Source organism: Salvelinus alpinus, chromosome 1 (genome assembly GCF_045679555.1).
Source record: "Salvelinus alpinus chromosome 1, SLU_Salpinus.1, whole genome shotgun sequence".
NCBI lineage: Eukaryota > Metazoa > Chordata > Actinopteri > Salmoniformes > Salmonidae > Salvelinus > Salvelinus alpinus.
Genome location: NC_092086.1, coordinates 77,922,935 through 77,948,900, shown reverse-complemented (window position 1 = coordinate 77,948,900; position 25,966 = coordinate 77,922,935). Strand labels below are relative to the sequence as shown.

Sequence of the window (25,966 nt, the reverse complement as noted above, 5' to 3'; positions counted from 1 at the left end):
CCTCGCTTGTTGGTTAGTTAGCTTGCAAACGTTAGAATACCAATCAGATGAGCGCCATCTGTGGTACAACATTACGTTAGCTAGCTAAGGTTATGGCTGCTGCCTAGATAGCTACCTAACATTTTCTTTTTTTATAGCTAAACACATTCAGCTCACTAAAAACAACTGACAAATTATCTGTATGCATTCAGGTGTCGATTACGACCCAAGTTAAGCATGCATAAATGAAAACCTACAAGTTCCAAGTGAAAAAAAGCATCTACTTAATTTTTTAAAAGATAGAAATAACACCATTATCCATGCACTGTAATTTACAACTTGATAATAGCAATTGATAAGCGCAAGGTAAATTAGTAATGTTAGGATAAGGGAATTGTAGATTTAAATTACACTTGTTTTAGATCTAGTTTACCTTATAGTCACTGGAGACAAATGTGAAACCAGTCATATGGCATCAAACTGAAGAATATCAACACTCGCACAGTAAAGTTGATGAAATGCTATCATGATGCAGAATTTAAATCGTACAGCCTTTTAACTTGCAAGGATGGGCACTCTTGAATGTCTTATTATAGGCTACCCTGAGATTGTTTCCTATTTCTATTATGTTAAAGATTAGCCACTATCAGTATCGACCAGTATCGGAAATTTACTGTTAGTTCAGTTGGTATAGCCTACATTATCATTCCATTTAATTAATTTGTTTACCTTAAAAAAATAAAACGCTGTAAATCACCGTCATGGCCATGTGGTTGTTGCTGAGGATCATTAGTAACAGCTGACAATATAAAAAAAATACAAAAATTGCAATGTGCTTATTTCCAGTGTGTGAGTGAGACTCCAAATTGTGATCAGTATAGCCACTCATTGTGCTTATTGTGTTTCCCCACCAGCTGCTGTCAGGGAACCATGACTCGACGCCGAAAACTTCGAAACTCAAGAACTCGGTAGCCGTTGTTGACACAGGTATCCAACTAGCCAGCTAGCTGTATGGTTGAGAGGGATGAGGCAAAAGGAATTGCAAATAAGTCTGGCTGCACAACCAATTGGCAAACGTACTGAAATTGAGAAATCATGTGACTAAACTGAATATAAAGAAGAAACTATACTATGAAACAAAGATAAATGACAAAGAATGATAGTAAAAAGCGTTGGAGCATCTTAAATGACATTTTGGGCAAAAAGGCAAACTCAGCTCCATCATTCATTTAATCAGATGGCTCATTCATTCAACTACTTTAATGATTTTTTTCATTGGCAAGCTTCGCAAACTGATGGAGACCATTGGAACATCTACCTTTTAAAGTCGAAAATACATTTAATATAGCCCATACCATCACAATAAATCCTTTATTTATTTTAGACAGGCCTAAAGAAACATGATATGTAGAAAATGCAGCCTATTTCAGAAGAACAGACTAGCATATTATGAGTTATCCTTATGTTATGCCCTGATCTGGCTATGGCATATGGGTTGCAAGCTACACTAGTTAATTTAGCAGCCAAAATTTGCATAGAATACTGTGGCATTATTTTATTGTATGAAGAAAAACATGTTTTCAAGCTCTGTCAAGTTGGTTGTTGATCATTGCTAGACAGCCAATTTCAAGTCTTGACATTTTAAAGCCAATTTAATTGAAAATTGTAACTAGGCCACTCAGGAACATTCAATGTCATCTTGGTAAGCAACTCCAGTGTGTATTTGGCCTTGTGTTTTCGGTTATTGTCCTGCTGAAAAGGTGAATGTCTCCCAGTGTCTGTTGGAAAGCAGACAACCAGGTTTTCCCTTTTGCCTGTGCTAGCTTCATTCTGTTACTTTTTATCAACATTTAAAAAATAAAAATACAACTCTAGTCCTTGCTGATGACAAGCATATCCATAACATGATGCAGGCACCACTGTGCTTGGAAATATGAAGAGTTGTATTCCGTAATGAGTTGCATTGGATTTGTCCCAAACAAAACGCTTTGTATTCAGAACAAAGTTCATTGCCAATTTTTTGGCAGTTTTACTTTACTGCCTTATTGCAAAACAGGATGCATGTTTTGGAATATTTATATTCTGTACAGGCTTCCTTTTCACTCTGTCATTTAGATTAGTATTGTGGCGTAACTGCAATGTTGTTGATCCATCCTCAGTTCTCTCCAATCACAGACATTCAACTCTATTTCAAAGTCACCATAGGCCTCATGGTGAAATCCGTGAGAGGTTTCCTTCCTCTCCAGGAACTGAGTTAAGAAGGACGTCTGTATCTTTGTAGTGACTGTGTGTAATGAGACACCATCCAAAGTGTAATGAGTAACTTCAACATGCTCCAAGGGATATTCAATGTCTGTTTAGTTTTTTTACCCATCTTTGTGAGGCATTGGAAAACCTCCCTTGTTTTTATTGTTCTAATTCACTGCTCAACCTTACCAATAACTCTGTGTGGGGTACAGAGATGAGGTTGTCATTCAAAAATCATGTTGAACACTAGTATTGCACACAGAGTGAGTCCATGCAACTTATTATGTGATTTGTTAAGCACATTTTTACTCCAGCACTTATTTTAGGTTTGCCATAAGGGGTTGAATACTCATCGACTCAAGACAGTTCAGCTTTTCATTTTAAATGAATTTGTACATTTCTAAAAACATAACTCCACTTTGACATTATGGGGTATTGTGTAGGCCAGTGACACAAAATAGCTATTTAAATCCATTTTAAATTCAGGCTAACACAACAAAATGTGGAAAAAGTCAAGGGGTGTGAATACTTTCTGAAGGTTGAATCCAGGCTGAATCACAACCGGCCGTGATTGGGAGTCCCATAGGATGGCGCACAATTGGCCCAGGTCGCACAATATCATATGAATTAGAGGATGTGTAGTATCATACTGCTTACTCGGTCATACAATATCATACAAATTAGAGGACGTGTAGTATCATACGTTTTACTCGGTCATACAAATTGGATGACGTAACTTATCATACATTTTAGTCATTTAGCAGACACTCTTATTCCAGAGCAACTTACAGGAGCTATTACAGTTAAGTGCCTTGCTCACAGGTACATCGACAGATTTTTTACCTAGTCAGCCCAGGGATTCAAACCAGCAACCGTTCGGTTACTGACCCAACACTCTTAACTGCTAGGCTATCTGCCGCTTGGAGGACAAAGTATACTGCTTGTTGTGTCATAAAGGAGAATGACAAGGAGAATTTACATTGCTGGTTAGGAGAACTAACGACAAAGGTTAGGAGAATTTACGGAGCAGGCTATGTGAATTAAGTTAAGGTTAGAAAAAGGGTTTATTTGTTGCATTTGTAACATATCATACTTGGAGGTGCACAAATTTACCTAAAATAGTCAACGTCTGTCCAGTGAGTTCAGTCTAAGCAAGTAGCCCTTTCCTTTGTCATGACCTCATGTCAGCCCTGTAATAGCAAATACTTTGAACATCTTCCACAACGAGTAGTAAAACAAAGACTGCAAACCTGACCAGTTTTTTTTTAATCCACTGTCGACAAGAACGTGGGCCGATTATTAAAGAGCCTATAAAACAAATATGCTTCACAAGCTCTGGACAACACATTTCCACTTGGGAGTCAAGTCTACCTGCAAGGTTTTCGGTATAGCAAGCGTTTTCCCTCTGACAAAAGTCATTTGCACAGTAATATAGCTCTAACCTTGAGAAAGCGGGTGTATTGGGCTAAAATGCGTAGTCGTCCATTTACCGGCAAGCACACAGAGTCCTTAACCCTACTGAGGACTGTGTTAAAAGGGCTTAGCTTTTCATACACAACTCCGCTGAACATTCAGAAAAAGACAAGCAAATCTGTCGAATGACTGGGATATTGGTCAGCATAGCTGCAGTCAGAAATGAAATGGCCTTTCGATGACGGGGGGTGGCTAGGTTTTTGCACATTAAGCGTTTTAGAGATACCCAATGGGATAGATGACATGACACTAATCCCATCTCATCGAACAACACAGCTATATTGGCTCATTGTTATGGGGATTGTTCAAAGTTAGCATTATTTAGACGAGTTTACACGGGGAGGGGGGGGGGTTGAAATCTGCTCAGTACACACAGCTCATTACAGATATACCACAGGGGAACTAAGCCTGTAATGAGTTGCTAGACCTCGGTATGGCTATGGGAGGTATGACTGGTCACTGCCATGTTCATATGCCTAGTCGGTCGGTTATCATGTCAGCCGCCAGACGCTGGAGGGTAAAATGAGGTGTCAGGCTACATTCTATTGTACTTTTCCAAAGGTATATTCCACCTTCAAAACACTGACTATAGGACCCTTCAAACACATGCACATCGATTTAACGAAGTATACAATGGCAGTCTGATGCTTGTGAAATAAGCTGGATCCAGCAGTGTTGATTATTACACACACACACACACACACACACACACAGTGTGAGTCGTCATCTGCACCAGCATGAGAGTGAGTAAGTTGACGCAATACGATCCCGGCCTTGAGCTGCTGTAAGACGACACGTTCCACTGAGCCCTTCCACTAAGGGGTCAGTGTTACAGCAGAGAATAAGTGTTATCATAGCTGACAATCAGTGGGAAAGAAGGGAAGCATTGGCTCAATGTGATACCTTGAACCAAATACCGAAAAAAGCAAAAGCAGACGTCAATATCGACAATGACAAAATCCTCCACAAAGAATGCGTGATATATCAGCCGAAGAACAATCTGGTGACACAGCATCCAACACTCTCCCTGCACCCAGTCCTGTTGCACTCTTGGAGACTGGGCGATATGAGGAGCGCTGGGACCCTGCTAAGCCTGCTCGTCACGCTCTAATCCCATCAGCTTTCAAAGCCCTCCATCTCTGAAGGTACGGCCCCCAAAAACAGGCGGATCTGGTGCCAGAGGGAGAATATGACTTAGAATGATGACTTTCAGGGGGAAAAAAACACACACATGCATCCACACACTGACAAACACACAGAAAAATAAACCAAATGACAGACAACACGCCCATAGAATGAACTCACAAGCAGCCAGCAATATTAACACCTGCCAGTTAAGACAGTGTTAGAGGTTGGCATAGCATGTACAGCGAGTGATTGCGTCGCTGGAATGTCAAAATTATTTTTGAAACAGATTAAAGGTTTTACGAGAGGTAGCTAAATGGTGAATGTTCACTATGCGTCATTTCCATATAACCACAGTGTATCCCCTAGGATTTTTTTCAGCAAGCTAGCCAGCTAGTTACCTTGGCGGTTTCTCAGACAATTTGAGGTTGTGGCTTGTCACTGACATTAAAAGCGTGTCTCGGCAGAAATATATATATATATATATATATTTTTTAAAGGGGTTTGCAGTGACGGCAACGATTTAGCAGCGGCGGTGTGCTGCTGCTAAATGAATACAGGGAAAACACTGAACCATGTAGATACAAGGAATTACAAGAGGTAGCTAAATGGTGAGATTTGCTATGAGTCATTTCAGTATAACCAGGTAGGCCTACAGGCAACCCATAACTACATTAAAGTAATGTCAAACATGACATGTTCTTATAAAACTAAGGCCCGGAAGCAGATCGTACAGATCACTCCTCTCTCTGGCTGCACATATCCCTATGGGCCGCTCCATTTAAAAGATTCCTAAAGGCTAGTTTGGTCTGATTGGGGAGCCAGATAGCCAGAGAGTAGTGTTGTGCTCGACTCCTATACAGGTAGGGCCCCTCTGTTTCTAAATGAGGCCATTGTGTCCAGACCCAGCTTCTAAGAGCCTGTGGCTGCTTGCCAAAAGGCACCCTATTACCTTAGTGTACTACTTTTGGGTCAAAAGTGGTGCACTATATAGGGAATTGGGTGACATTTGGGATGCAGGTTGTGTCAGTGGGACTTGTGCTGAATGGCGAGCACGGGCAGTCTTTCTCTGGTAACACCTAGCTCCCTTCCCACAATCCCACAGGCCAATAGACAATGGAAGTAGGACTTGAGCCACCCCTGTCCCTCACCCCACTCCAAACCCCTCCCCCTGACCCATTCTCTCCAAAGGCTTCTCTCTTTTCTACCCCTCTCCACAGTAGGGTATCCGGTTGCAGGAAGGATGGGTGTGGTGTTCACATTTCCTTTTCAGGTCTGTGTGACTGGAGTTTGACGGTCAAGGTTCTATAACTGACCAAATGAACAGACTGCCGTTTGGTTTCATCATCCTTTGATAAACATCTTGGCAGAATGTCATCTCTTCACAGGAATACCTAATCTACCAACAAATGTATTGTGGTATTCTTTACCAGAAAAGACTGGTGAGCTGTAGGAAATGTAATTCAGAGCTGTAAGTGAATATTTAATTCCATTGCAAAACAGATAAAGCTGAGCATTTTTTTATTTTTTTATTTTTTACATTTAATCCATTTTAATAAATTTGCTGTAACGAAACAAAATGTGAAAAAAGTCAAGGGGTCTGAATACCTTGATGGCACTGCACACACATACTAATCTTGGAAAACAGCTACTTTTATGTCTGTTATAGATTATGGGGATATTATTTACATGCATGCTACAGCATCAACACTTGCTGGATGCTACTTATCATTGCGCACTTAGGTTTATTACGGGTGCTAGCTACAGAACTCACCACTGTGTTTTATATCATAATGTGGGTTGGACTTCGCTGTCCGTGAGACGAGAACAACATGCTCTCGTGTTTGTCTATAAAGCACTTCTGAATAAGCTACCTTATTTATCATCACTCATCAATATTAGAATTAGAATTCCTAAAACCAGGTCTCAAGCATGGATTACACTTGAGGCCCATGCGATTTACAGAGTTGGGTATGGCTGCCTTTTCCTGTTACGCTCCTTGCCTATAGAATAGCCTGCAGACTAAACTTAAACTTGAGACTCTTGTCCCCCTTGCTCATTTTAAATATTTATTAGAGAATTTTTATTTTTGTATTGCTTGTAACTGTTTCGGGTAATGCAAGTTCTTGTGCTGCTAGTAGAATAACCTATGTGTAAATGAAATCTGTTGTATTTTAAATGTTAAAATTATTATTATTATTATTATTTTTTGTATTATCTGTGATCGTTTTGTTTGTATTGTTTAGTTTTTTAAATCATTGTACCTAAACATGTATATGCAGGGCCCAGCTGTAAAAGAGACCTTGGTCTCAGTCTGTGTTCCTTGTTGAAATAAAGGTATAATAATACAGCATATTCGGAAATGACTCAGACCCCTTGACTTTTCCACAATTTGTTTACGTTAACCTTATTCAAAAATAGATTAAATAAAAAGATTTCCTCATCAAGCTACACTCATAATGACAAAGTGAAAACAGGTTTAGAAATGTTTACAAAAATAAACAGAAATACCTTACTTAAGTAAGTATTCAGACACTTTGCTATGAGACTCAAAATTGAGCTCAGGTGTATCCTGTTTCCATTAATCATCCTTGAGATGTTTCTACAACTTGGAGTCCACCTGTGGTAAATTCAATTGATTGGAAATTATTTGGAAAGGCACACACACCTGTCTATATAAAGTTGACAGTGAATGTCAGAGCAAAAACCAAGCCATGAGTTCGAAGGAATTGTCTGTAGAGCTCCGAGAAAGGATTGTGCTGAGGCACAGATCTAGGGAAGGGTACCAAAACATTTCTGAAACAATGGTGCCCAAGAACACAGTGACCTCCATCCTTCTTAAATGGAAGAAGTTAGGAACCGCCAAGACTCTTCCTATAGCTGGCCGCCTGGCCAAACTGAGCAATCTGGGGAGAAGGACTTGGTCAGGGAGGTGACCAAGAACTTGATGGTCATATTGACAGAGCTTCAGAGTTCCTCTGTGAAGATCGGTGAACCTTCCAGAAGGACAACCATCTCTGCAGCACTCCACCAATCAGGCCTTCATGGTAGAGTGGCCAGACGCAAGCCACTCCTCAGTAAAAAGGCACATGACAGCCCGCTTGGAGTTTGCCAAAAGGCACCTAAAGGACTCCCAGACCATGAGAAACAAGAATCTCTGGTCCATCCCCTACGGTGAAGCGTGGTGGCAGCATCATGCTGTGGGGATGTTTTTCAGCGGCATGGACTGGGAGACTAGTGCCAAAGGCGCTTCAAGAAAGTACTGAGTAAAGGTTCTCAGTTTATTTATATATCAGTTTATTTTTAATAAAATGTCCAAAAGTGTCTAAAACTGTTTTTGCTTTGTCATTACGTGGTAGTGTGATCTAGGAAGAAAAAAAAGTAATCAATTTTAGAATAAGGCTGTAACGTAACAAAAGGTGGAAAAAGTCAAGGAGCCTGAATACTTTCTGAAAGCAGTGCATATATTTAAAAAAAAAAAAAAATTCCCCCTTTAATATTTTACCCTAACCCTACCACCCCTCCCTTAATTTGTGTAAACTAATGGAAAACACTTAGGCTTCTACATTTTAGTTGTTATCTTTTGTTTGTTTTTAATCCCATCCTTCAGCTCTCCTCAACCCCTCCCATCTATCTCTGAAGACCATCCAGTTTTTCTATTTGGCAATTTTTTAACTGTGCTGTTACACAAAAGTTCTGAACCTTTCTATTCTCATAGTTTCTACAGATTGTAAATTAAAGATCAAAATTTTTGCAAAAAGTTGTATATTATTGATTGAATGACTTTTCAAATCACCCAGCAGTGCTATTAGCAGAGTTAGCTCCAAGTAAATGTTGCCATTCCTGAACTTGTGACCAAAAAACAAGCTATATAGACAGTACCAAACAAATTATTAATGATTGTCTATTTGCAACAAAATATGCAGCGCTGGGATGGTTGTATCCCTCATATATAATATTCTATTGGTTGCAAGAATTTTTTATAATAATTTTAATTGAAAGATTCTACATTTTGAATCCGTGGTTGTTTTGTGTATCAGTTCATAATCCATGTGCCATGGAATTGGTACATCCAAAATCTCTTCCCAACTATTTTGAAATCTATAAATGGCACAGCGATAAATTTTTTGGTCCTAAAATGAAACTGGTATACTTTAGCACAATTTTCTTTAACCAATTTTGGTCTTTAATGCAGGGCCGAGACAAGTTCTTACTTTTTCCCCCTTCCACTTGCCTCTTCCATTTTTGCGGTAATGCTGCAATTAGTTGTTTGTAATTTTGGGTAGAGCAGACACTTCCATATATTTGTGTTAGCTGCATGTGACAACCCCACCTGTCCTATTTATGATATAATTTAAAGATTAACCTTTTTTTAAATTCCAATGTTTTATTTTTTTAATCAATTAGTATATGAGTTTAACCATAATATTTGTTCTGTCTTTTCTGCTGGATTTATTATTTTACTGGTGTTTGCTTAGTAGCCAGAGCAATGCGCGTGTGGTCATGTGATCCTCAAAAGGTTCTACTGCTGCAACATCGAGAGCATCCTGACTGGTTGCATCACTGCCTGGTACGGCAACTACAGAAGGTAGTGCGTACAGCCCAGTACATCACTGCAGCTAAGCTGCCTGCCACCCAGGACCTCTACACCAGGCGGTGCCAGAGGAAGGCCCTAAAAATTGGCATTGCAAGCGGTACCGGAGCGCCAAGTCTTGGACCAAAAGGCTTCTCAACAGCTTTTACCCACAAGCCATTAGACTCCTGAACAGGTAATCAAATGGCTACCCGGACTATTTGCATTGTTGTGGGTTGGGAAAGCCTGGCCACTGCTCTTTAAATACGTCACTAATTGCTTAAAGCCACACCTTGCCACACCCACCAAACTGGAGAAAACGTACCTCAAAGTCTGTTGAAGAACATTTTGGGGAAACGTGACGTTCAGTACAAACAGTTCCCCAACATAGCAAACATTCAAACGAACTGAACGCACTTTAGATCAAGCCCGAACTGTGCAATGTAGTAGGGAGTTGTAGTTGCCAACAGGCCCATATCCTACATAGTTAATTACAACGGTTACTGTGCTAAACTACAATGACTATAACCTATTGTGTTCCTACTTTGTTCGGTCATGGTTTATTTTACACCAGCTACGTTAGGTTAGAAAAAAAAAACAGAAAAACACGCGATTGAGTGATAGAGAGCAGTTGCTTCACGAGGTATCTCTACCTGAAAATAAATGATTCTTGTGATTGGTAGGTGGTATTCAGCAGTCATACAAGCATGACTTATTTACTTAAAATACTGATTTTGTCAGATATCTCTAGAGCTGTTGCCTAAGCTGAGAGTTGTTGCCTAAGCTGAAACGTCAAATAAAACAAAACGTAATATACACTGAAATATTTTAAAGTAATGTGAATTAATGGTTAACATGTGATAAGCAGTAATGGGCAGTCACTACCATCATGGGACTTGTATTAATTGTTTGATTCTGTTATACCATTCAACCCACATAATGCATAGTGTATTTAATGTAAAAAAAGAAAGAAATCGAAACCCCTTATTGTTTTATAACACCTCTCCCTGACACGCTGGCGTCTGTGGGGAGTCCTGCCCGTGTGTGCTGCTGTCACTATGCCTGTGAAATAATGCATGGGCTCCTGTGAAATGGCCCTCTTGTACTCTTCAGTGGTCTGACATTCCTGTGTAGTGCAAAACACAGCATAACTATAAGGCCCGGCCCCAGGATCCACTTCTGTTAGAATAGGTCACCATAATGGACCACAACCTCCTCTCCCTCATTAACATAATGATGGGGTCACGATAGGGGCTGCACCAAATGATTGATGTATTATAATAATTGATTATGCTTATGTTGTATTAATAGAAGGGGAAGGGCTATAAGACCCCTCTGCCACTACATTTATAGGGTCCTGGACTACAGATTAGCAATATATATGCATTATAAGGTTTAATATTGTTCCACAGTTCTTTTCTAGTCTCTGCCTCTTATAAGAAACAGTGTCTAAGAAAGCGCCTCAAGGCTAAAATAAATTAGATACAGAACCCTGCAGGGGAGTGAAAGAGACAAGTCAACATACCACTATATAGCAACTTGGGGAGTGGAAAATTACTGATGCGCCCTTAAAAAAGACTGGAACTATTGTTCTCTCCTGCAAGTTTGTATAACTGTATATGCATGGGCTTGGTCTCATGAGTAGAAGGTGTTGACGTAGGCAGTTACATCACTAGGGGTTGACTGCAAGCATATTAAAAGGAACTTGGACTTTTCCTATTTTGCAGAACTCACGAGAGACATCATTTGTATGTTTGATCCTTGACCTGTCTACAGCTGTATTTTGATTAAAATTGATTTATAATTGCACATTGAGTATTCATTATTAAATAGCCCAAGAAAAAGAAGCACAACAATAACATGACCACAGAGAGAGCGAGAAAAAGTGAGACAGGTCTATAAAAAGGAGGGGTTTGAAATTATCACCAATAAACCTATCTACTGAACAGATGACAACTACGCCAGACAGTGCATGTCATGAAAATAACAAATACAATAAATAATAGATGGCAGTTAGTTACTCGACTACATGCATAAACCGTCCATTTTGGACGTCACTATTGTGTCCTCTAAAAACCTAATTTCTTTCTCTCGATTCAAAGGGTCTTGATCGTTTGGCATGTTATAAACTATGGCCATCTTCTCTGAGCGAGAGAGAGCACTAAACTCTCATGTAGCCTACAGCAGGCAGGAGCCTCCATCGGAATTGAGCCTATAATTACTTGATGGGCGATAGCCATATCCGCCCATCTCAGATGTGGGCAGTGGGAGTAGCATGGATCGGCCCTATTCGTCCCCTGGGGATGCCTTGCACGCCTACACCCTGAACAAACAAATCACTAAATGGAGAGGGGATTAGTTGAAAGTGGAGGGTCAAAAATGAAATTTACACAGCCTAAAGATACACCACGCCAACCCTTTTGAAAAACCCCTTCAAAGTGATTCTATCCATTCAGCAGGCTACAGTTGAAGTCGGATGTTTACATACACCTTAGCCAAATACATTTAAACACAGTTTTTCACAATTCCTGACATTTAATTCTGGTCAAAATTCCCTGTCTTAGGTCAGTTATGATCACCACTTTATTTTAAGAATGTGAAATGTCAGAATAATAGTAGAGAGAATTATTTATTTCAGCTTTTATTTCTTTCATCACATTCCCAGTGTGTCAGAAGTTTACATACACTCAATTAGTATTTGGTAGCATTGCCTTTAAATTGTTTAACTTGGGTCAAACGTTTCAGGTAGCCTTCCACAAGCTTCCCACAATAAGGTGGTGTAACTGAGTCCAGTTTGTCGGCCTCCTTGCTCGCACACACTTTTTCAGTTCTGCCCACACATTTTCTATAGGATTGAGGTCAGGGCTTTGTGATGGCCACTCCAATACCTTGACTTTGTTGTCCTTAAGCCATTTTGCCACAACTTTGGAAGTATGCTTGGGGTCATTGTCCATTTGGAAGACCCATTAGTGACCAAGCTTTAACTTCCTGACTGATGTCTTGAGATGTTGCTTCAATATATCCACATCATTTTCCTGCCTCATGATGCCATCTATTTTGTGAAGTGCACCAGTCCCTCCTGCAGCAAAGCACCCCCACAACATGATGCTGCCACCCCCGTGCTTCACGGTTGGGATGGTGTTCTACGGCTTACAAGACTCCCCCTTTATCCTCCAAACATAACGATGGTCATTATGGCCAAACAGTTCTATTTTTGTTTCATCAGACCAGAGGACATTTCTCCAAAAAAGTACGATCCTTGTCCCCATGTGCAGTTGCAAACCGTAGTCTGTTTGTACATTGCTTGTACAGATGAACGTGGTACCTTCAGGCATTTGGGAATTTCTCCCAAGGATGAACCAGACTTGTGGAGGTCTACAATTTTTTTTCCTGAGGACTTGGCTGATTTCTTTTGATTTTCTCATGATGTCAAGCAAAGAGGCACTGAGTTTGAAGGTAGGCATTGAAATGCATCCACAGGTACACCTCCAATTGACTCAAATGATGTCAATTAGCCCATCAGAAGCTTCTAAAGCCATGACATCATTTTCTGGAATTGTCCATGCTGTTTAAAGGGCCAGTCAACGTAGTGAATGTAAACTTCTGACCCACTGGAATTGTGATACAGTGAATTTTAGGTGAAATAATCTGTCTGTAACAATAGTTGGAAGAATCTTGTGTCATGCACAAAGTAGATGTCTTAACCGATTTGCCAAAACTATAGTTTGTTAACAAGACATTTGTGGAGTTGTTAAAAGAATAGTTTTAATGACTCCAACCTAAGTGTATGTAAACTTCCGACTTAAACTGTATGTGAATAAATGTTCACCACGATCCATTAGGAAGTCCATTGAAAAACCAACGCATCACCTCAAAAAGCCTTAATATACAGCAAATAGATTAAATTATATTCTTTGTTTTTTGGTTACATAATTTTTTTAATTTTTAAATACTGTCCTTTGGAGTGCTAGTTAAGAGTTGTAATACGTTGGAGTGGCCAACTACCCAGAGGCCTCTGGTGCAGAGTGAAGCATGGCATGGAACAAGCGGAAATGCACACACCTATTCCTCAGATTGGACCGTGATTCCAATGGACACACAGGGACAACAACAAAAAACTGGACGTGCTAGCTACGCTAAAAAGTATGTTGTAAATGAGTGGTGTAAGCAACTTGCCTTCCCCTCTGCACATCTTTGAGAAATGAATGTGTCAGATCTTTGTCTTTTTTTTTTTTTTTTTTTTTTTCCATCGCAAGGTGCACAGTCAGTCATGTGAATGGCATGAGATTTACCTTACATTATGCCACCAGACATAGAAAATAAGTGTTCTAGGGTACAAGGGGCCGACGGGGCCCCCTCCACGGGTGTGACTTATCTGCTCCAAGCAGGTTTCAGAGGGGCTGCGCTGGCTCCTGCTCACACTACGGGAACTATCTAAGCCAGTACTGAGAAGAGCCTATCCTTCACTTCAAATAGCAAAGAGGAGAAATAGATATTTGAAGTAATTTATGCAGCCGTTCGTTTCTCTAAATGGTATTCATGAGGTATTGCTCAGGTGGTAAGAAGGCTTACCAGTCTCATTTTGTTCAATTTTCAGCTGTGATATCCATGGTGTTTTTTTGTTTTTTCTACTGGCAATGTCCTACACATCTTTCACCGGGTTCTATGTCATTCTGGACTAGAGAGCCTTCCCGTATCTGTTTTTTAGAATGTGATATTTCACATTAGGTTTAATGAAATGCAACAGCTGTAAAATAATACACGGTTACATATTCTATCCCTTTGTCCTTTAGCCATTTAAATACAGTCAGCAAAAATCTTCAGACATCACTATTAGCACTGACTCCACACATCCAACTCTTAGCTGCAAGCACACACACACACACACACACACGCACACACTTGTGTACGTGACAAACAATTTGTTTTTAAAATCCTGCATTCTCAAAATAACAGGCTATAAACAGGGCCGGGCGAGTCAAAGGTGAGTCTGTGTCCATCTGTCTCATCCACCCTCCACCATCCTAAAATTAAATAGCAGACAATACTCATCCCCCTAATATTATTTAAATTCACACAGCAGCCCCCACAACACACACCCTGTCCACTCGAGTGGCTGAGGCTTCGCCCGGTTCTTAGATTAAAGCCCAGCGAGCTAATTTGCTGATACTCCACAATTCCTGCATAATCCCAGTCTAATCCTCACAAGCTCAATCAAACAGGCAAATCTCCAGCTCAGTATCTCCCTGCATCTTCTGCGTGCGCACACACACACAGGCAGTATAATGAATACGTGGACACTCAGCGGGCCCTTCTGAAGCCATGTAAAAGTTAAAGTCTATACATCTCCAGGGTCTGAGCTAACTAAACATGACACACTAGTAGACTGACAAGAACAGTCTGACAACATAACATGTACGCCAACAACTATTTACATAACCGTGTACCCAACTTTGAAGTCTTCAGGTAAAACAGTGGTAACGCCATAGAACTCGAGTCCTCTGTGAGGAATTTGAAAATATGTGTTATTAACTGCGATGGGAGGTGATTATTTTCTGTAACAAATTCAACTGCTGAGGTGTGGAGTTGGGGAGACAGGCAAGTGATTAGGGAGGAGATTAAAAGGAACGGTATGAGAAAGCCAGTCGTGTCACCCGAGAGGACCTGGGCAAAATGAATAGAGGGACAAAATAAATGGAAACTGAGTCGCTGGTGGTGAAGGGTTTACACAGGAATAGAAAATATTTGCAGGAGGATATGCAAAGAGCGTTAGGGAAATTGACTGATTGGGAGTTGGTCTCTGAATATCAGTTTGAAGATTGCTGGGGGTTTGCTGTCATAGTGTATTGCATTAGGGCCTTTTCATCATATGGATTTGAGAGACTCTGTATAGTGTGTGTGTGTGCCCAGTTAAGTATAACAGTCAAAACCAAATCATCTTCTGGTGTGGTCTAACTCACCACTTGCTGCCAAGCATCGCAGTGAAGCCTTTCTCACCTCAAAGTGAGTGCAATTCAGCAGCATTTCCCAAATGGAGGGTCAGAACCTACCGCCGAGTCTTCTGGGTAGAGGCCGAGACTACCCTAAATTCATATGCTACATCATGTTGTCATTGGTATATTTCTGTGTGTGGAAAAGCCAAACAAGACCAAAACTGAATGCCCCACCCACGTAGCAAACTGTGCTTAATGCCAGGTTAATGGACATGACTCCCATGGATTGTAACTCCCTGGGAAATCAATGGCTGTAATGAACAGTCACTAATGAAGTTTCAAAACGTCAATGACCACTGAGGGAAAGCTTTCAATTGAGAGACTAACAAAATGGCAATGATGACCAGTTAAGCATCATTTGTGGCTGTCTAAACCTACAGTACCCATTTACCTACAGATCTTACGCATATATCCGAATCACCAATCTCAAGGTGGAGTTTCCCTCAAGAAAATGTATTATATGTAGAGATTGGTTGACATAGTAGTATTTACATATTCATTCCGCCCCTCAACTTTCTTTTTAAAAGTCACGCTAAGCTAGACTGCCTCAAATCCAGACTTAATCCTGATAGATCCTGTTTAGCATTCAGTTTAAAAACATCTACCTCTTCAAAGACATCCAGAGAGATTATGGAAGCTCTCTGCCTGCGGTACGGTGCTGTTCCTTTATACTGTAGATGCATACAGAAAAAGCGAGAAACCACCACACGAGGGGAGATTTCTCAATCGCCAGCAGAAAGGGACAATCCAGAGGCAGAGAAGGACATTGGGGAGGCGGAAACGTTCAAAGAGATAGAATTAACATGTGGTATTAGCGTAAAGCAGTGTTTTCCAAACCTATACTTGAGCACCCCTCGCCGTTTCACTTATTTGTACTATTCCATAACTAGCACACCTGATTCAACCGATCAACTAATCACTAAGCCCTTGATTAGTTGAAATCAGCTGTGCTAGTACTGGAATGGTTCAACTACTATAAAATGGAACATCTAGGGATATTCGAGGAGAGGTTTGGGAACCACTGTATAGCATAGGTTTGCAATTAGTTTAAAACACATTTCTCTAACTGATGCTTTTTATATCCCATTGTTCTTTCTCACACACCGAATAGTGTGCTTACTTCAAACATATACAGCAAGGGAAGCTACTGAAGCCAATATGGCCAATCAACGCTGAAAGGGCCATAGCAATGTTGATTATGAACAACTGGGGACAGCGATGGGAAAGTCAACCCTAGAGGCATATTCCTTCAAATCAATGCCTTTTAGTGGCCATTTAATGCTGGTAGGGTATTGTAAATTATGAGTGACGGAAGAAAAGCTTTTTTGGCTCAAAAGTCTATCAAGCACTTCCTTTGGCAAGGGTCACAGAAATTGTACAAAACGTATTTTTGACAAATGAGAAAGTGTTTTTGGGAACAACCAACCCACTCGAGGTTCTGAATTTGATTAGCGCTCCATCTTTATTTCTGCGAAAAAGGATGATTTAATTATGACAATTCTCAGACGACGAGGGAGACTGACAGAAATTGTGAAATGGAGATATCAAGGGTGTCCACCCACTCTGCCCAGAGTTGGTGAAAACGCACTTTGGTGATGACATTTCACTTATTTTATAATACATTTTACCAGGACAAATATGATTCTTCAAAAAGAAAAAAAGAATTTCGTAACCTAATGCATCCGATAATAAGCACCGAGCTCTGCAGCTTTCTCTCCAAAACCTTTGAGGGTTTTACATTTTGGTCGTCTTCCAAGTTGTTTCCACAGGTCGCAAATAGCTAAATTTGCATGACACGAGCTGAATAAAACACGAGCCTGCCAGCCTAGCTGACAGGATGCTATTTTCCAGATTTTACCACTTTTTTTATATATATATATTTTTTTTTATCTGGCCTCCACTGATTTAGTCACCCTAATTTTGACCATCCTACAAGGGTAAAAAAACACCAATCAGTTTTGAACAGATTATGATAGAGTCATGGAACTGGTTCTTTTAGAAGATTATCTACACAATTAACATTATTTTACCTATTGGTCGAAAGATATATTTTTGATTGGACACCCTAAGACCTCTCATACTCAACTGGCGGACCGGATCCGGACCGGGGTCAATATGGACCGCAGGTCTCCCCCCTCCCTCCAACAAAAAATAAAATAGGGCTTCCACCCATGGTATCATAATCACAAATAAGACATGCAAAATGTGTAGAATTGCAGGAAATTAGCTTTAAAACTGCAAATTCTCTCTTCACCAACAAGAGGGGTGTGAACAGTTTGGGGGGGGGTCACATGGGTTGCGAGGTAGGAATTTGTTACTATGCTGATAAATTACATTATCCATCCGGACCTTTGCCACCTAGGAAATATGTGACCGGATTTTCTCAAATAGTACTCGAGTACCCCTGCCCTAAGATATCATGCAGAAATGTATGAAAGATGTTGAGTACATTATAAATGTGTACAGCACACTGACACTGGGGGATGCCTTTCATAAACAACAATTACAGTCTGAAGTGGGAAAGATGCACCTCCATGATATCAAAATAATGACATCATATGGCCCCAGTGCACGGTTATGTGACCAAAAACACCCCTTTGGATGAAATCCTATAATTACACAGCACCATGGGAAGGCTGAGAGAGGATGATTGGAGGGAAGGTAGAGCAAATAAAAGGATAAGGCCAACAAGTGAAGGCTCGCCTACAGATCTATATATAAAACAAGTACTATAGACATACAAACCAACAGACACACACACAATACGTGCTTTCGCCTCCTTTCCAGGCTTGCTTTCAGTGTAATGAGTCCCCCTAGATCTAACCTCCTGGTTGACCTGAGATGTGCTGAGAAGCTTGAGCCCCAGCTCTCTGAAGAGAGGAGGGAGGGGGGCAGCGGGGGGAGGCTAGACTGACAAGTTGACCTGTCTCCCCTGGGGGAAAGCTTGAGGCTTGAGGGGCACGGACCTGCGAGAAACTACTTGCTATGGAGGTGCTGGACTGAGGAATGACTGTGTGTGTGTGTGTGTGTGTGTGTGTGTGGGGGGGGGGGTGAATGATGGGAGAAGAGCACAGCGTCGTGACCTTTAGGGCGACTCCTAGCCCACGTTACCCAGTGCCTCTTGATCACTTGCTCCTCCCCTCACTAGGAAAGTGCAACATCCACTCTGCCCTGAAGGGCTTCACTTAATAGTGTGGATATAATGACTTTTTCCACAAGGCTGGCTGCTGCGTTGCTGCTACTGCATACACAATTACTCTGGGTGGAATCGGCAAAGTGTAATTATCAATTTGTTAAAGAGTTGAGTAGTTTGGTTCTCTGGAAATACCTCTGATGTATATAACAAACAGGTGGTGCAAAGGCTGGAATGTGTGTGCGTATGGACATTCACCAGGACTATTGCAATGCTATTCCTTCCTGCCTGTAGGGCTCTGGTGTAGCTAGCAGGTGCCTTCTAAGACGTCGGCTGCATGCTGCAGTAGGGGGATTGGCTGATGGAGCCTGGGCCTTGACGTATGGGATTACAGTGGATTTCAGAGGACATTACACAGTCATTTTATAGCAGAGACAGAATAAGTGGGGTTTTGCCCATAAGGGAAATCCAAGCATAAGAAGGCACACTTGTCCAATTGCAATTAATCGACTCAGACACCTAGCGATATCACCTGCCCCAACCAGAATGACAAATAGGTGAACAGGGATTTGAGATGAATACTGCTATCTTTCTTTCAATCATCAAAAATGTGTGTAGGACAATATGACTGTATTATGACACCAATTTAATGGCTTTCATAAATAGTAAACAAACCACAATACCTGCAGGGAACCTAGTTTGTACATGAAAAGATATGATTATCAAAATGTTACAGCAATTGCTCCCAAAAAAATAAGGTCTATCTTAACAGAATGGTTAATCAATTACAATTAATTGGATGTACACTACAGTATATAACGCTTTTCCAGTAGCTCAAAGCGCTTCACATAGTTTGAGGAGAAATGTTAGACGCAACAATAGACCCCCGTAGCTGGAATCTGACGGAAAGCAACAACATTTGTCAGTGTGTGTCATCTCAGTTGTTAACCTGTTAGGTTCTTAGGCCGGTACTCCCTGACGAAGGCCATGCAGCCGAAACGCGTCGGTTTTTAAACAACTTTGTTTCTATTGAACATGCCATACTAATAAAGGCATTTTAATTAATTATATGAAGAGTGCCTTGGTCCTCCTTTCTTTTTGATGACCAATTTACACCTTTTACCAAAGAGCACCTTCTATCTACCAAAATATACTATAGTGTACCTTAGTAGCGCTTCCCTTCCTCCTCTTTCTTAGGCCGCATTGTAATTGCTTACTGTAATGCCTCCCAAAAGGCAGAGAGATGCAGCAGAGGTTTGACATCAGCAGCCTGTCAGGGTGCGTGAGCAGAGAGGAGAGAGTCACTAGCAAAGCAGCTTGACAGCCTGTCATGTCACCCGACAAGCTTGAAGGTTTGTAAGTAGTAATTAGTAAGCAGATTGTCACTGACCAACTACATTGTTTGAAATTATTCTGTGGGTTTGACATGCATGTCATTGTTATAGGCTTGACATGTAATTTTACAAGACATTTCATTGTTATGATTTGGGACATCCCTTTCAAAACCAGTATAACCGGTCTATAAATATCTTCTGGCATTGGTTTGGTGTTTCCAGAGGGACATACAACGCCATACTGAGGGACAAATACATTGAGAGAAATAAACACAGCAGGAGACTCAAAATAACTCAGCCCTCCATTTGCAAACAATATACAATACAAATTATCTCAGGAGAGGTTCTTATAACATGCAGCAGTCATGAATCACTCACTTATGGGGGAAATAATATGAGGACTCTAGTACACAGCCCTCTGCCCATTTGTCAAGCAGGCTCAGGCCATTTCCTCTTCCAGAAAGGAAGATGGGGAGAAACAGAAACAGAGAGAGAGAGAGAATGTGTCTTTAAGGGAGTCCATAGGCCAGACACAGCGTGTTGGGACTTGGGAAAGTCACCCACTGCTTTTCTCATGACCCCTGGCCAGCTTGGAGTCTGCTGTAGCTCGTGGGACAGTGCATGCGGGGAGTCATGGAGCAGAGCAGCAGGAAAGTGCTGTATGTCCTGTGTGGAAGAAGCCACTAGTTGAGCTGCGTTTCATTCCAAAAGGTTGCCCTCTCCCTCTCTGCCCACGTTCTCTCCCCTCTGTGGATCAGAGATCACTATAGGTAGGTCTAAACACAGCAGCTCTGCTTATTGTCTAATTGCTTTTCCTATTCAGTTTTATCAGAAACTGATAGAGCTATTTTCTGGGATTAAAGGCAGCCGAGGGCAACTTTAACAAGGGGCGGAACTGCTGAGGACGCTTGCTAACGTTATCTTAGCACTAATGCTAGCTGCCCTCACATACCTGGCCATAACTGTGTGAGAGGCAAAGCACACAACTCAGGTAAACTAATTTCAATCTCCCCAGAGGTCCAAGGATGCATCACAATTTGAGATGCATGGCCAGAGGCAATACACAGGATACACAACTGTCCACAGTTCTCTTGGGCTCCAGATTGGACAACCCTCATTTTACCTTGTTAGAACTAGTGACATGGGTTGGTGTTCTTTCTCTCATTACATCTGTAACAATAGTCCAGATAAATCCACAATCCCCTGTAACAAATCAAAAGCATACCAGTTACTCGAGTCCCACACAAGGGACCAGCGACTTCAAATTTGGCCTGTAATCCAGGCTCTAAACGCTGTTAGGCAAGCCTCCAGTCCATATTATTTTAAGAAATAAACAATTAGAGATAAGGCGCAGTTGTTATAACTTTGATAGATTGCATTCCAGAGGATGGGGGGGGTGAACTCAACGCACTGCAGCAAATACAATGGAGGGAGGAAACAAACTGCGCCATACGATGAGGACACGCCAGGCAGAGTCGTGTTCATTAGGCACCAAAGCGATGAAAACAGACAAACAGGGAGGGACTACCTGGACTTGTCCAATAAGAAACATTGCATGTCCTAATGATCACTACCTAGACTTTAAGGCATGTTGTATCTTGATGAGGGACAGACATGTTGCTAAAATAAAGTCCAGAACCTTCCTCATTATTAAAAAGACACTGAATTCTAGAGAGTAGGTGAAGTGGTACACATGACACTCTTCCCCAGGCACACCTTTCCTCTCCTCGAGTGGTATATGGCCAATTGAATATGGCCAATTGAACAATTGAAGATATTATCTTCCCAGGGATGGTGTGTCTGGAATGGAAGTGTCATCAACTAGCGTGTTGCTCCTTCCATCTCATTTTAAACTTGGTCTAAGTATAGCATTTTAAATCCTTTATTGTCCATTAAAACAGTTAACAATTTGAGGAAGTATAAGGTCATATTAAAATTGGGTCTAATTATTCAGTAAGAATTTTTTCCATTAATTACAGGTCCAAATGATCCAGATAACCCTGAACCACCTCTTGTGATCTGACTGAAAGAGCAAAAAGCCTTCAATTGTAACAATACTGGTACAGCTTTCCTTTGACCCACCCCTACCCACTCCAGTAATTAGGAAAAACAAGTCCAGGCACATCAAGAAGCGAGACTTTTAATAAAAACAAATTTCTTCAGTAATGAGATTCAGTAAAGTACTGGATACAATACAAGGTCACTTCAAACAATTACAACACATACGAGACTAATGGCATTCAAATTGGCAAAACCAAAATGACTAGGCTCAGACTTGACAATCCCAATTGATTTAGGGATTTCAGGACAATGTAAATAACACCATGCAATAGATGGTCCTATTAAATATGATTACTGTATGTTTTTTTGTTTTTTTTTTACTGTCATTTCCATGTAAAAGCACCCATGAGCAGTTTATAGGATCATATCAAATTTGGTCTTGTTGGTGGCGGACCGCATTAGAATAATAGCCAGTGTGTAGAATAATACCCAAACATTCAAAGCAGGATATTACAATTTTCTACCTTTGTGTACTTGTTCAGGATACATCCTCATGAAGAGAATGACATTCATATCCATAATTATGCATTTCTGTGTAGTACAGATGAAGGACCCATGATGTCATTCTGTTACTGTCATTCTGTTACCGGTTGTTGATCCACTTCATTTACTGTAGTTCAATAAACAAGAGATGTTCTCAAACTCAAGGCGTCATATCATAGCTAACACCCCATTCTTTCTGCAGACATCTTTGAATCTTAATTTGGAGTAAATATTTAAGTTTTTGGAAAATTTGCTCACATAAACTGAGAGATTTTACTGTCATTCTGCTACCAAACTTTGCATCTTCAATGTTCCTCAAGTAAAAGTATTTCAGTAACATTTTCAGTGGCAATTGTTCAAAGTAGACTTCTGCATATAGGTGTATGGTTTGCTAAACTTTGCTTGACATACATTTTAAAATGTGAAAAGTGAGTCTCAGCATTACTCTGTTACAGTGGAATTGCCCAAACCTAGATTCTAAAAGGTCCAACTGAGCAAGAAGCTGCGATGAAAAGAAAAACAATGCTGGCTACTGGCTTAATGTCATATTAATGGCATTGGGTGCCACACACTTGCTGTGAAGCAGTGTGTTTACAATACATTAGTCTAATGTAGCCTACTTTAACTCCAGACTTCAGTTCCAAGACACTAGTTTTAACAACTTCACACACAAAACTAATTCGCCCCCCATATCTCAAAAAATGTGATTGAAAAGGCAACAAAACAACCACGGGTTATCCTGTTTTCAAGAGAAGACAAACCATTTCTTATCATAACTAATTATGAAACAGCACAGTCATGGGAATTAAAGCATACAAGTAGAACTAGCCATCTTCCTGTTAGCAAGACGCTATTCACAACCATTTCCTCCCATGTCTTGGCCCCTACATCTTAGGGGACACACCTGCTGTAGACTGTTGGTGAGTCAAACAGATAACTAATTTATAAATCAGGTGGGTTATTGTTCAGCTACCGAGCAGTACTTTCTGCACTTCATACTTAAGGTAAGAGTTTGAGAATAGATTGCACTACACTTGTGTCAAGAAATGAATCCTTGGAATACACATTACTATTTGGCAATGCCACACCCTGATAAGGTGAAATGAGCTAGTGTGAGATTGCCAGCATCAGCACATGATTGTTTTGGAAACAAAACACTTAAAAAGGGCAGAGAATCCTAGGACAGATGTGGGAAAGAGAGATAGGAAGTTTCCACTACATCCCATGTCCAGTGAATACTTTGGTTCCTTTTTGGGGTTTTTTACTGGGAAAGAATGCCACTAGTTAAATGCACAATGTCTGAAAATTCTTTGTCAAAATCTAAAAACAAATGGCAGTGTTAAGACTATTTCTACATATGACATTGTCCATAAACTTTACATAAAACGTGGTTAAATTGTAAAAGAAATGTCATTACGACCAAAATACTTGATGTTAGAATGCTTGATAGTGTGATATGAAACAAGACTTTGCTAAACAGTGCTAGCCCACTGTTCAGGCAGTGTCTGTCCATTTTATAATAAAGGGATTAATCCTCCCTGGCCAGCAGAATTATGTGTAACACACTTGTTTCAAATCCAATGGAAAACGAACAGGTGTTTCAGGTTAAATCCCCATGTCAAGTACGGGAACTTAATCTTCTACTACTCCACAACAAAATTATACATTCCACTGTCTATTAGGTCAAGTTTTGTACTGTCAGAGGCAGCTAGAACATTGTTTTATGTTGTCGGTGTTGTCAGCTCGAAGAAAATGTTGGTTGGTTACAAAACACCTTGCATCCACATATAGCCTACTAAACAATAAAACCACTACTTTTGAAATGATAAATAGCGTTATTTCAAACTCAAAATGACTATTGTCTTACCTGTAAAAAACAAAAATGTGAACGACAGCAAGATGCAAAGTTTCCTCGAAGTATACATCTCCATAGTTCAACATGCGCCTTCTGTCTGACCACAGCTGCTGTTTCCCGTCTTAATGTATAGTCTCCCCGTTATCTGTGCGCAATTTCGCACTTCCTTGAACCGCCAGAGCAAAGACTAGGGGTAGCGAGTTTACAGTGGACAATGTGATATTATCCAGAGTTAAATCATGTCGTTCTCAGCAGCAGTTGACGTGAGAGTGATACAGCCAAGCGTTGGCATTTAACGTTGCGCGCAAATAATTATTGCAGCAGCCTACTTTGGCAAGTGTCCAGATCTTTTCTTACAAAAATGTCTTCGTCGACTTTCTCGTTCATGCTTCGGTCGTCGTCAAAAACGGAAAGTTGTCATCGTGAGAATGCTCTGCCACCTCAACAACCTACACCTGTGCACATTAGCAACGTCACTCTTGAAATGCTGGGCACTTACAGGTGTAACGTAAACTCGTACATCGCCTTGGTCCGTACAATTGGCAAGTGTCCAGCTCTTTTCTTACAAAAATGTCTTCGTCGGCTTTCTCGTTCATGCTTCGGTCGTCGTCAAAAACGGAAAGTTGTCATCGTGAGAATGCCCTGCCACCTCAACAACCGACACCTGTGCACATTAGCAACGTCACTCTTGAAATTCTGGGCACTTACAGGTGTAACGTAAACTCGTACATCGCCTTGGTCCGTACAATTGCCCTTATTTTAGCGCCCCAAAAACGTAATACTTCCAGATCAACTGTAATGTCAATACCATTGTAAAGCACAATTTCTCCCCTTTCCAACAGAATCAATTACATGACCTAAACGCTGCCCGTTTCTGAATAATTCAAGTAGGCAATGAGCCCCATCGGGTCTTTAAAAAAATGGCGGGTGGGTAAGTGAAACTAATGTGTGGTAGTGAGAAGGAGAGATGTTGTGTGGGAAAATTGCTTTTTTTCACTCCATCTGTCCAACTTATCACCTTACCGCCTGTAAAATGTAAATAAAACACTATAAAGAGTTTATATAATGTGTCATTACATACCTATTTGAAGGTTTGTGTTGAATTTGAATCGGGTTTTTAGGGTGATCTTAGAAGTAAACAGCGGCTTTGAGAATGATGATCGCATGCAATGATGACGCAAAAAATGACTAGGTATCCTCCCCCTTACCCCGTCACTGTCCATTTCTTGTTTTTAAAGGATGAGAGAAGTGCTACACCTGGTGGAGAGAGATTGTAAGACAGAAATAGTTGCTTTATTCGTGCTGTACGTTACGACATGACACTTCACGATGTAACGGAGGGTCCGTTTTTTCAACTTTTCTCCAATACTATAAAGCCATTACCATGTCGATCAACGCTTGAATAGAAACCTAGTTCACACCCCCGATTTTGAAGTCAACACAGTCGCACCCTTGACAACTACTGTGATTATTATTATTTGACCATGCTGGTCATTTATGAACATTTGAACATCTTGGCCATGTTCTGTTATAATCTCCACCCGGCACAGCCAGAAGAGGACTGGCCACCCCTCATAGCCTGGTTCCTCTCTAGGTTTCTTCCTAGGTTTTGGCCTTTCTAGGGAGTTTTTCCTAGCCACTGTGCTTCTACACCTGCATTGCTTGCTGTTTGGGGTTTTAGGCTGCGTTTCTGTACAGCACTTTGAGATA

The 25,966-nt window shown here is 40.8% G+C and overlaps 1 protein-coding gene across 2 annotated transcripts in view; it reads right to left on the bottom strand.

Moving 5' to 3' along the window:
- LOC139530592 (endothelial cell-selective adhesion molecule-like) overlaps window positions 1-24,947 on the bottom strand; it is a 60,717-nt gene extending 35,770 nt beyond the window's left edge. Inside the window, exon 1 of one of the 2 annotated variants that reach the window (XM_071327134.1) lies at window positions 24,756-24,947. In XM_071327134.1, coding sequence (XP_071183235.1) covers window positions 24,756-24,852 — 97 coding nt within the window. In that variant the 5' untranslated portion in view covers window positions 24,853-24,947. Of the gene's footprint in view, window positions 1-24,268 lie in introns of both variants that reach the window. The other variant, XM_071327140.1, reaches the window with a different exon arrangement.
- Between the last annotated feature and the right edge of the window lie 1,019 nt (window positions 24,948-25,966).